This window comes from Conger conger, chromosome 1, assembly GCF_963514075.1.
Source record: "Conger conger chromosome 1, fConCon1.1, whole genome shotgun sequence".
NCBI lineage: Eukaryota > Metazoa > Chordata > Actinopteri > Anguilliformes > Congridae > Conger > Conger conger.
Window position 1 is genome coordinate 24,511,283 of NC_083760.1, and position 12,318 is coordinate 24,523,600.

The following is a 12,318-nucleotide window of genomic DNA, read 5'->3' on the forward strand; positions in this document are numbered from 1 at the left end:
TGTCATGGTTTGTCTTTTCTACAATAAGGGCCAGAGAGTTTCACCAGCTAGTTTGTTTTCTTCATTCTCTGTGAACGGCACCCCAGCGCTGGGAAAATGAATTTGCCAGATTAATGGTAACGCCTGTCTCATTCTCCCACCACCTGGCTACTGGCACTCTCTCCTTCCCTCACTGGTGAAACCCTGTTCTGGAAAATGGAAGCTGAAGTCTTATATTCCCCCGTCCGCTTAGTAAGCTCCTGCGCTTACTTCCTGAGGGGGATCTGGAAATCTACACCGAAAGGGTTAGCGTTCCTGAGAGAAGGTTCTCAGTTTCCCTTCTCCACCCCAACACCCCGCCCCGTTTCCCTAAAGAAGCCAGTGTCCAGATAAGCCCCTTGAATTCCAGTGCATTGTTATCCCTAATGAACCAACAGAAATATGCATGTAAACAAAGCCATTCCGCCTCCAACTTCAGCAAAGCGTGAAATGGATCGCCCCCTCCCCCCTTCTTTGCCGTTTGGCGCCTAGGCCTGGGCTTTCTGCCGCCCTGTTACATCCCAGACTTATTTTTCCCTCCAGTTTAATTCCTAAAGGGAGCCGAGGGCTGCCCTGTGTGGCTTCTGGACGAGGAGGTGAAGCAGCCTCCGATTAGCGAGTGCGGGGGAATAATTTGTGGGGCGGGGGGAGGGGGCAGTGGTGGTGGGGGGTCGGTGTTTCCTGGACGCCTCTCTGAATTGAACCCCGCAGTTGGGCCTGATTCCACGCACGGCCTTATTTGTAAGGAGCAGTATTGATAAAGGGAAGTGTTGTTGCAATGTAGGTCAGCCACACAGGAAGCCCTCAGACAAGCTGAGCAGGGCCACGCCGGGGATGAATGAGCGATTCGCTCCGCTCAACGCCGTCGTAGGGCACAGGCACGGAGGCCTCCACGGCAACAATCTCAAAGTGCCGTTTTCCATTCTGAAGCAGCCGCACTTCGGGGAAAAAAAACAGAAGCGTTCACATACACTGTATATGTAAATGCCGGCAGGCCCGCAAGCATAGCGAATGGTGTAATGACCCAGGTTAACCCCCCCCCCCACGTCCATTTCTTAGCATATTGTGTAGTTCCCTCACTATATGTTTACATGGATATTATTGGTAGCTTGATGAAAGTGGGACAAGACAGCATGGTCATTTCACAATCGCAAGCATCGCAAACAGTGAAAACTACCCAGGCTTAACCCCCCCCCCCCCTCCTTGTATTTGTTAGCATATTGTGTAGCTCCCTCACTATATGTTTGCATGGTTATAATTGGTATGTTTATGAAAGTGGGATAAGACAGCATGGTCATTTCATGATTGCAAATAGTGAAAATCACCCAGGCTTAACCCCCCCCCGTATTTGTTAGCATATTGTGTAGTTCCCTCACTATATGTTTGCGTGGTTATTATTGGTATCTTTATGAAAGTGGGACAAGACAGCATGGTCATTTCACGATCCGCACACAGCACCAGCAGCTTCACCATCTGTGGGTTGGTTTTGCTGCTGTTTCATCTCTGAACGACTCTGACTCATCATCGTGAATCATTTGGGCTTTTCCTTCCTACTGAAAGAATGCATTAGAAGATCAGTGTGAACATGGCTTCTAATCTGATCCTTAATATCATTATGTATCGCCTATTTGTCAACATTGACCTTCAAATTTTAAACTACCTCAAAAATCCCCATAAATTTTAAATATGTGCGCCATTGTCTGCCTGTAATTGCAAAAAATGAAATAAGGAACCAAAACAAGCCATCCATATGAATTAATGTGGTATTACATTGGCTGTCTTTAAACTGCTTGGGTTTGCAGAACTTTTCAGCTAGTTTCAGACCACAATACTTTTCAGACCTTCGAGCCCGCTTCTTCCGAATCTCTTGACATGGAGACAGAAATAAAGATAGAGACAGGGAGAGGGAGCCACAGAGAGGTTTGGCTGGTTGTATTATACCACTGGAGCTCTTTGATTAGCTATTCTGTTGGGAATGCTAATTCTGCTGCATAATGTAAATAAAGAAACCTGCATTTCTTGGAAACTCAGGGAGAAGCAGTTAAAGCTGGACAGAGAATGATGCACTATAAATGCTATGTGAAAAGTATACAAAATGAAAGTGTAAATGGTAATGGTAATAATGATAAAGCAGACATGTTAGTTTTTAAAGCTATTTGCATGGATTTAGCCAGTATTTCATACAAACATTACATACAATGTTTATTTAAATGCAGATATCTGTACATTTTTCATTGTGATTTTATTTGCTCTGTAAAAACGTTTGCTTTAACTGTGAATTAGTGCTGATTACTTGTAAATATTTGGCAAATCTGCTGATCGGTTGCTTCCACAATATTCAGTTGCTTCTAACCTGCTTCATTTATTATTTTCACCAAATTCAGTTATTGCAGACTATGTAAAACAGTAAAGTGGTTATTGCTTAGAAACTATATAAGAATCATGGCAATGCACAAGGACTGTTTTTCATTACAATGTAATTAAATAAATATTTGTCTTTGCAGATCATTAAGCTATGTGTCATTGCAGACCTAGGGTATGTGCATGGTTGGAAACTATACATACATATTCATACTGACATAAAGTGGTATATCATTCCGAAGTCATATTGGCTCAAGTCTGCGTTCTGTCGCTCCAATTGCTGTTGATGTAATTTGCTGAAATTACAGTAGGTGGCAGTGAGCAGTCATTATCAGACAGAAAAGGGTGTGAAGGCACTTGATTATTTATATATATATATATATATATATATATATATATATATATATATATATATATATATAAAAATATTTCAGTTAAAACACATTGATTGGATACAGCCGCTTTGTTAAGTCTGTAGGAGTACTGTAGGTGATCTGCACTCATTTTGGTCTTGATTGTGAAATTAAAATGTTCACAGTTTACTAGGGAAGACATTTAACATATGCTGCATGGTAAACCTCAATATAAATTCAAGGCACCTTCAGTAAATTGCACATCCATCTTATGTATCTGATGTATCCAGTTCCTGCTGTGTATTACAGCACAGGATAGATTCCATGTTTTTGAATAATCTCCTGTGAGATGAATGACACATTGCAATAGCCTCGTTATTGTTATACCCAGACCTTGGCATTTCATACCGCCGCATGGATAGTGTATACATACAAAGTGTGGTAGTACACAGGAAAGGGGCAGCCATCTCTGGTCCTTGTGTGCAGTAGAGCCTGCTACTTTTAATTCTACCAGGCAAAAACAAACAAAAAACGTCCATCTTAACATCCAATTCTTACCAGGTTGGGTGAGTTAACACCTTAGGATTGATGACTTCAATCAATCTTTTTTGATAATGGAGTGGAGGTGCTGCTACTGTCACCACCTCACCTCCACCTGAGAACCAAAAGCTATGGAGGTGGCAGCACACTAAATAGAAAAAAGAGAGACATTACCTCATGAACACCATTAATTGTGGCCTTGGCTAATAACGTTTCGGTATGAAACATTCGTCAGAGCGTCAAACTAGGATACTACAAGCTTGTACATACTAGTAGCAGTAGTAGTTTCTATGTATCTCTCTGTCCACCTTGCAGATCCGATGGACCAAGACGGCGGGAAGCGCCTCGGACCGATTCCAAGACTCCAGCGTCTTTAACGAGACCCTGCGCATAACCAACATCCAGCGTCACCAAGGGGGGCGCTATTACTGCAAGGCAGAGAACGGCCTGGGCTCGCCGGCTATCAAATCCATCCGGGTGGACGTATACTGTGAGTTAACAAGATTTCAGGAATTTATGTCATCACGTTCCCATGAAATAACGCAAACATTGAATCAGCCAATTATATGGCAGCAACTAAATGCATAAAAGCAGGCAGATGTGGTCAAGAGGTTCAGCTGTTTTTCAGACCAAATGTCAGAATGGGGAAGAAATGTGATCTAAGTGAGTTTGACCGTGGAATCATTGTTGGTGCCAGACAGGGTGGTTTGAGTATCTCAGAAACTGCTGCTCTCCTTGGATTTTCACTCGCAACAGACTCTAGAGTTTGCAGAGAATGGTGTGAAAAACAAAAAACAGTATGTAACGCCAGTGAGTAGCAGTTCTGCTGGCAGAAAGCCGTTGTTAATGAGAGGTCAGAGGAGAAGGGCCAAACTGGTGAAAGCTGATAGGAAGGTGACTGTAACGCAAATGAGCACGCATTGCAACAGTGATATGCAAAAACATCTCGCGTCACACAACGTGTCAAAGCTCTAAGTAAATGGTTGGAATTTATATAGCTCCTTTATCCAAAGCGCTGTACAATTGATGCTTCTCATTCACCCATTCATACACACACTCACACACCAACGGCAATTGTTTGACATGCAAGGCACCGACCAGCTCATTAAGAACATTTTTTGGGGGGTTAGGTGTCTTGCTCAGGAACACTTCGACACACCCAGGGTGGAATCGAAACGGCAACCCTCCGACTGCCAGACGACTGCTCATACCACCTCAGCCAATGCCGCCCCCTAATGTCACCCCGTAAGTGGAGAGGCTACAGCAGCAAAAGACCAATAAGACTACAAAATAAGTCTAATAAACACCTAGTAAAGTGCTTACTGAGTGTAGCTTGCTTTAAAAATTCTCGTATCCAGGCTTAAACCAGATTTCCATTTGTTTCTGTGAGTCTGCAGATCCTGTAACCAATTTACATGCTATATTTTTAACTTGTTGTTTAACAGCTACAGTAGCGTCTCACTGATATTCTAAGCTTTTAGTGAAAGCGGAAAACTGTTCCCCTAGATAGCTCGCTGAGTTCTCATTATGACATGATGCATTATTTACAGTGCTTGCTTGGTTCCTTCCCCTCCCTGCATTGTGTTTCATTCAGCTATGCTAAATCAGCTAAATCACAGCCCTTCAATGAACTACTTCTCCCAAATTCCCTGTCAGCTCTGGGTCAGGGTGAGACTACATCGAAACTGACATGTCCACAAGTTAACGGCGGGCTGTCCTGAATAGTCCATTTTGAGTCCTTGAATGTCACACCCTATATCCTGTATCAAACTGATTCAGGAGTGATCTGGATGACATTTCTTAACCTTCACCCCCCTCCCTGTGACCCTGCTTTAGATGCAGCACCCCCTGCAGGATGTACAGCAGGGCTTCTCTTTTTACTTAAAGGTCTACATCTCATTTTAAGTCAAGCTCAGACGTCCAGAAGGATTGTCGATAACAGAATAACATTCATTCATTCATTATCCTAACCCGCTTATCCTGAACAGGCAAGGGGGCTGGAGCCAATCCTAGCATTCATTGGGCGAAAGGCAGGAATATACCCTGGACAGGTCACCAGCCCATCGCAGGGCACACACACCATTCACTCACACACTCATACCAATGGGCAATTTAGACTCTCCAATCAGCCTAACCTGCATGTCTTTGGACTGTGGGAGGAAACCCACACAAACACGGGGAGAACACGCAAACTCCGCACAGAGAGGCCCTGGCCGACGGGGATTCAAACCCAGGACCTCCTTGCTGTGAGGCGGCAGTGCTACCCACTGCACCATCCGTGCCGCCGACAAAATAACATTTAATCACCTAATTTAACCTATTACTTTTGAACAACATTGGCCTTTTTTAACAACATTTCCCCCAAATTGCATTGTTTGCCATACCAAAATGTCATTGTATCAACTCACTTATAACTTCTTAACAAAATACATTCAAGCTCAAGATAAAGATAGCGAAAATACTTTCAGATGTAGTGGGAGAAATAGCATTGTTTGCCGTCAATTGGTTGCTTGAACCTAGGTATAAAAGTTGTAATTGACAGACACTGGCCCAATGTTCATTGGTGTGCTGCGGTATGAGCTTTTCACCACATTCATGGTGGAGAATGCGGACTCATGCCGATGCCAACTAAACATGGTGAAAGAAGGCCAGTGGGAACATTTCCCGCTGTAACTATCTTTGCCCAGAAGGTCACAGGGTCACAGTTCATGTCAGACAGAGCCACATTCTCTTGCAGGTCGATCAGCCCTGTTTGCAGAGATGCAGCACTAGCCCATGGGAAGATGCTCTTTTGAAAAGCTCTTGAACGCTCTTCGCTAGAAAAGGGGATGGAATGCAGAGCAGCACTTACTTACCCACATTGAAGCCATCTAAGCGTTCTCTGAAATCTTTAGCCAGCCTCTCCAGGAAGGAAACATGACTATGGTGATGATTGCCATTAGTCTGCTGAAGAAGAGTTGGGAAGTGGAGATGGTTCCTCCATTATGTCACCCATGAAGATCTCCAACTGCCTTTGGAAGGATCGTACTGCTGCATTTAGGTCACACACTGTTTCCTTGGCCTTGGGGTTTGAGATTGAGCTGATTTAGATAAGATGTTATGTCTATGAAAAAGCCAAAAGCTCCATGGTGTGATCATCTTGCAGAAACTGCAAGTCCTTCCAGGCTTTGGCATTCTTCTGTTCTGTTAGAAACATCTCCAGGTCATTGCTGACAGCCTTTCCAGGACCCTTCCCTTACTCAGGGTAGGAGTAGGTCATCATAAGCTGCATTGACCTGGTAAGAGACAGGGAGAGAAAATAGGTAAGACTCTCTCTCTGTCACACACTTTCCCCCCCCCACACTTACTATATCAATATATTCTATTGATGACATTTCTAGCATTGTTGCACATCAAATACAGTAAAACAGAAATGGCTACTAATATTAATACTCTCCTCACCTCAGTCAGAAAGGCTCACAGAAGATAGTGCTGGAGAGCTGAGGAGGCTCTAAGGTAGTTCACAAACTTGGCACCAGAGTATTCCTTTCCAAGGCTGGCACACAGTACTGACTGGTGTATTATGCAGTGGTGCAGCAGCAGGTCAGGACGGTGCTCCTACAGTCGCTAGAGAGCTCTCTTCTCCACAGTCATGTCTGGAGCGCCATCAGTTGCAATGGATACAGCCTTGATGTAAATTCCCCTTTCATAAAGGATCGGAATGATGGCCTCATAAATGTCCTCTCCCCTAGTATGGCCAAGAAGTGGCGTCAGGCCTAGTAAGTATTCACAGAATTCTCCCTTTGACTTGCTGGAATATCTGACGAAGACACACAGCTGGGCTTTGTCAGTGCTGTCTGTTGACTCATCCACAGCGAGCGAAATGCACTGTGTGGTCTTGATATCATCTTAACTGCTTTACGAGGTCGGCAGCCAGTAACTCTGTTCTCCTGGTGGAAGTGCAGTTAGATCATGGTATTTGCTTGCTTTTCTCTGATATATCCTTTTTCTCCTTTCCCTCGCACATAGCCCCAACTATTCCATCCAAACACTCCTTAACTACCACTGCACCAGAGAAGGGCCTTTTGAGCTTGTCCAGCCCTCAGGCCACTTGGAGTGAGACCTCAGTTGCACTCTCTTGCTGTGTCACAGATCTGACAAACAATTTGTAGTTTGATACAAAGACTTTAACTGCACTAGTTATGTTGACCCACGGCCTGTCTTCCACACGTTGACCAAACGGACCGCTTCCTGAAATACGCAGAGCTCAAAGCAGGGATGAAACGTGGGGGAGTGGAGCACGGAAGGTAGGTGACGGGGGAGGCAGGCAGGGTCTGGTAAACAGAGACGTAAAACCGTTATATCGCAGGGCAGGGTGGCAGCTGTTATAATGGAGGGTTTGATTGATCAGCTCCCTCTTTTTTTCAGAGGCGTGCGGAGTAGCCGTACGGTTTACGAGCTTCATAAAGAGCCAATCCTAAGAGGCGTTTATTTTACGGGGGGCCATTCCGGCTCCTCTGGGCCGATAACGAGGGAGCGTCGCCCCTCCCATAACCATCACGTCTCGCCGACATGAAAAGCGAGAATGAGAAAATGGCAGATGCCAGACCTCCAGCTGCTGGAAATATCTCCCTAAGAAGCGCAGCAGGCAGACTGGGAGGGACTTGGAGGGAGAGGTGCAAATAGTGCCCTCAGGATGTGTGACGGCAAGCAATTTCCAGAATCCATCGCGACCGATCCTTTCTGCTGCGTTGCGACGTGCACATCAAGCCCACGCCCAGGTCCGCTCGGCATGGGGTCCTCTCGAGTTGCGACGACTGCGATCTCCGATCTTCGATGTTGTTTGATCTTACATGGAAACACATCGATGCGTGAGGGCCCGCAGCCCTCGGCGAACGGAAACGGGGCTCGATAGGTACAGTTGTCCATCGAGCCCTGTGTCCATCAATTGATTTCCTGTTCCTGTAGCAGAGCCGACCGGTCCTTTTTATTTTCCCTTGATGTGGTGACCTGAGTCCCTTTTCCCATTCATTGAAGGTGAAGGGAGGCCCCTGTGGGTAGTCTTAATTGATCTCTCTCTGAAAGATGCAACTATTTTCACAGATTTGCTGCCTCGCTTTTTAGTATGGAAATCATTTCTTTGTAGAAGGCAATACCTCCAGTACAACAAATCAATGGTAATTTGGTAACATTGTTTTGTGCTGTAATCATGCAGCACAAAACAATAAATACATGCCCTTAACTTTAGTAATTGCCTCCTTACAGTGTGTAATGTGGCCATTCCCCACAAAAATCAAATATTATGCTAGAAGGAAGGCAGGAAGAGGTAAAAGGTTAAAAGATTTGGAGAAGAATAGAGAGAGAGAGGGTAAGGAGACAAGATGATTACTGAGAATTGAGAGAATAGCATTTGGGTCTTAAAGCCAAGCAAATATGAAGAGGCCTATGAAATCTCCCCAAATATGAAGAAGCTTATAAAGTCTTTCCCTCTTCACTGCTACAGCGAGGTGAGCTAGACTAGGTGAGACCCTGGCTGCTTCATTCTTATTACTGTGAACAGATGCGCTCCGTGGCTGCAGGGCTGTGCTGTGCTTTTCATTCAGCTGGAGACAACCTCACTGTCTAAAGAATGAAAGAACGCAAGCGCCGTGGTGCTTTACCCATGTAAAGGCAAAAAGCAGATAAAGTGAGACTCCCCCAGAAACAACAGAAAAAATATTAACAAACGCAATTGTGGAACAGAGCATTTAGGGACTCGCGAAGAGACGTTTTATTCATGTGCTGCTGTGGAGTTTTAATCAAGGCCAGCATGCATTCTACAATGATCAAGGTCTCTGAGCTTCCATTGTGAAGTAGGGAGCTGCAGGAGAAATCAGTCGCAGATGAAGGAACGGCGAATTAATACATGAAAAGCCCGGGTAGGTGGAAGGAGGCTCTAATTCCCAGGCTGTGCTGCACAGGTGGGGTAATGAGTGCCGGTAGTTCTCAAAGCAGCCGCACAGATTTGAGGAAACCTGCAGTCATTTATAATAATATAATATCTCTGTGGGAAAAGTGCTGGCGTTGGCACAGGAACACCTCATTAAAAGTATGTTGTGAAACTTTTTTTTTAAGTTGTTTTATTTGTGCTTAAACCTATCAGTGTTGCATACCTCACCGTCTTCTTGATGAAAGCTTTTTAACCTTAATATCTTTAATAAACCATTTCATTTAAAAATAGGCCTTTGGGGGTTCATCTTATTTTTGCATCATGGTAGTGTCCCAGTTGAGCAATCCATCACTTCCATAAATCTCAACAGTCTTATTTATTCCACACCATCTTCCGCACAGTACTATATGACATAGTATTAGATGCTCCACCCTTTTTATAGCTCACTCAAAATGGAAGAAAATATATTCACCCCAATGTTACTTCTCTTCATTGTTAACAGTCTGGGAATTTTAGCGGGCTAGAAAAATGGCTTTGACTGAAGCCCTTCATGACCCCTCAGTCGAATGCACATGGATGCGCTGAGCTAAGAGGGTATTCCCTTCCCCCACCTCCACTTATAGGTTGTCAAGCCAAGAGCTGATAATTCACAGTGTGCACACTGCATCCCGAATGGTGTTGTTTTCAGCCTCTGTTTAATAACGCTCTGTCGACATGATAACGGGTTGCGCGCCTGGTTTGTAATGTGAAAGAGGCCTGTGTCAGGCCCACATTTGCCTTTTTTTTTCCCCCGGCTATTGCCTGACTCTTCTAATCAGAAGGTTTCAAACAGGCAACCCTTTTTTTTTCTCCGTACCCCCACCAAGTCGGCCCCCGCCACACGCACCGTGCTCTCAGAGCCGGTAATTACGACATCACGCTGACAGGAGACCTAGTTTTCGCCGGCAACACCACTTCTTGCGACCGCCTACATCTTCAGGAGGAAACATGGCATCACCTGCTGCTGGCTGCTTGGGCTGCTTCGGTGGGATTACTCTTTTGTCCTCTTAATGTCTCTCCGCATTGCTTTTCCCTCTTTGATCTGGAGTGTGGGAAACCGTGAAACGAGATTAGGTACGTCTCCGACTAAAGCGCCTTTCCGGTAGATGAGGACACCGATGGCGAGAACGCACGGGGAGGCATCGCAGGCGCCTGCTTTGCAGACGTGAACTCACTGTGTGGTGGCCTCCAACGACAGGAAAAAACAAGGTTACGGACATCGCGCCGTCTGGATGTCGCGACGCCAATGGCGCTATCAGCGTGCGCTGATACTAAGCTGACACACAACACATGGCATGGAGACCCAGAGATAACTTCGTTATTTAATGCTTGAAAAACGCATTTTCTTTTTCCGGTCCGGCTGTGAGTCAGCCAATGCATTCAAAGTATAGCGGTTAATATTACTATTTTACATCAGTCCTGCAAACGACTTATTTCTTTCCTATAATATCAGAATGGCTGGCGTCCCATGTCATCTGGGAAATTAGAGCGGTCTTAGCTGTGGAGCATGTGCATCACCACAGAGTGCCATGTCTCCATTGGCCATGACTGTGGCATGCTGGGATATTAATAGAGATGGAAAAAGAAGGGCAGACCCTTGCCAAGGGACTGAAATACATTCTGAATCAATCACCGCGGCGGCGTCAATGAGGCCCGGCTACCGCAGATGGACTCAAATGAGGCATTATGCAGATGCCGCACGTTCGTGGGCCTTCACATCATTGATATTTGCAATCCCAACATTCAAAGAGGCTCAAATTCAATTTCTCTGAAGAGAAATGGGTGTATTTGTAATGGATGCGTGTATATTATGCAGAATGCGGGGGTGGCAGGGAGGAAGAAGCAAGCATTTTTATGTGGGTAAATTATCAATCTGCGAGCGAAATTGAAAGTTGTTGATTTGAAAGGGACATAATAGATGCAGGAGAGAATTTATTGGCTTTCTGCTGTGAAGAAAATAGATTGTACATGGACCCCCGGAGCCGTCTGTTTGGACTTATTGACTAGTCTTGATATCATCATATGCAATGGTTTTCAGCATCATTGAGCCTGTTGTGATGAAGTGCAAGTGTTGAGGATGGCCAGATATAATTTTAATATTCCATATTCATAGTGTCAGGAACGTGGACAGAAGAACCAATAGTGGACTCAATGATGAAGTGAAATGGCAGGCTTTAATGCGGAACAGTAAGGTAAGGCAAGTGGGGTCAAGAGCAGGCAAAACAAATACAGTGGGATTAAACAAGTTTGGAGTCGTTATAGCAGGCAAACACAGGTAGGGAGTCCACACATGCAGTGGTGCAGAACGTAATCCAAGGGTCAAAATCCAAAAGTCCAAGCAAAGTTTGGTGACAGGAGATCCAAGATGGAACAGATGGCAAATCCAAAATGCAGAGGTTGGGGTACACAAAGGGAGTCAAATTATTGATGTTACAAATGATACCGAGGCTCTGAGGAGTGTGTCAATACATAAGTCAGTTTTCTCTGAAGCCCCGCCTCGAGGCTTGTATCATTTTCAGAAAATCACATGACTGATGGCAAACGAGGTCTCGTTTTGTGTAGAACCACCTGATTGGTTTCATTTGAACAAACGTCTTTGCTCTCTGGTTTGAGTTTCAGGTTGTCGATGTGAGGACGCAAACCACCACTTTAACTCACAGTTTTTCATAGTGGTCGATAAGTGCCGAGAGTGTCCCGAGTTACAAAAGCACTTTTACTGCCCAGTTGAACCCACACAAATTGTCCCTCTTTATTTCAATTTTCCATCTTCCCCATTTTGTAGTCAACTTGACATAGTTGTATTATTGACCAATTTTCTAACTTGTTGAATCAGACATTATATATTAATCCTTATTGGTTACACCAGTAGTACACTTTACTACTTGTCAAAGCTGTTTTGGGTAGTGTCTGTGTGTTTGCTAATAAGTCAGGGGAAATAATATAAAAGATTTGTTGTTGGTCTGACTGTCTTTCATGATGGAGACCAGGGTTCAAGGCACAGCTATTTAATTTTTTTTCTCTTTGTTTCTCTCACTTAAAAAAATGCAGTAATAAATTATATTTTTCAACTTATATTTTTTTGAAACAGGTCCATTGGAA

The 12,318-nt window shown here is 44.5% G+C and overlaps 1 protein-coding gene across 1 annotated transcript in view; it reads left to right on the forward strand.

Moving 5' to 3' along the window:
* The window catches only part of mdga2a (MAM domain containing glycosylphosphatidylinositol anchor 2a), a 246,608-nt gene that overhangs the window by 93,268 nt on the left and 141,022 nt on the right, over nucleotides 1–12,318 (forward strand). Inside the window, exon 3 of the mRNA XM_061247358.1 lies at nucleotides 3,588–3,762. Coding sequence (XP_061103342.1) covers nucleotides 3,588–3,762 — 175 coding nt within the window. The remainder of the gene's footprint in view (nucleotides 1–3,587; nucleotides 3,763–12,318) is intronic.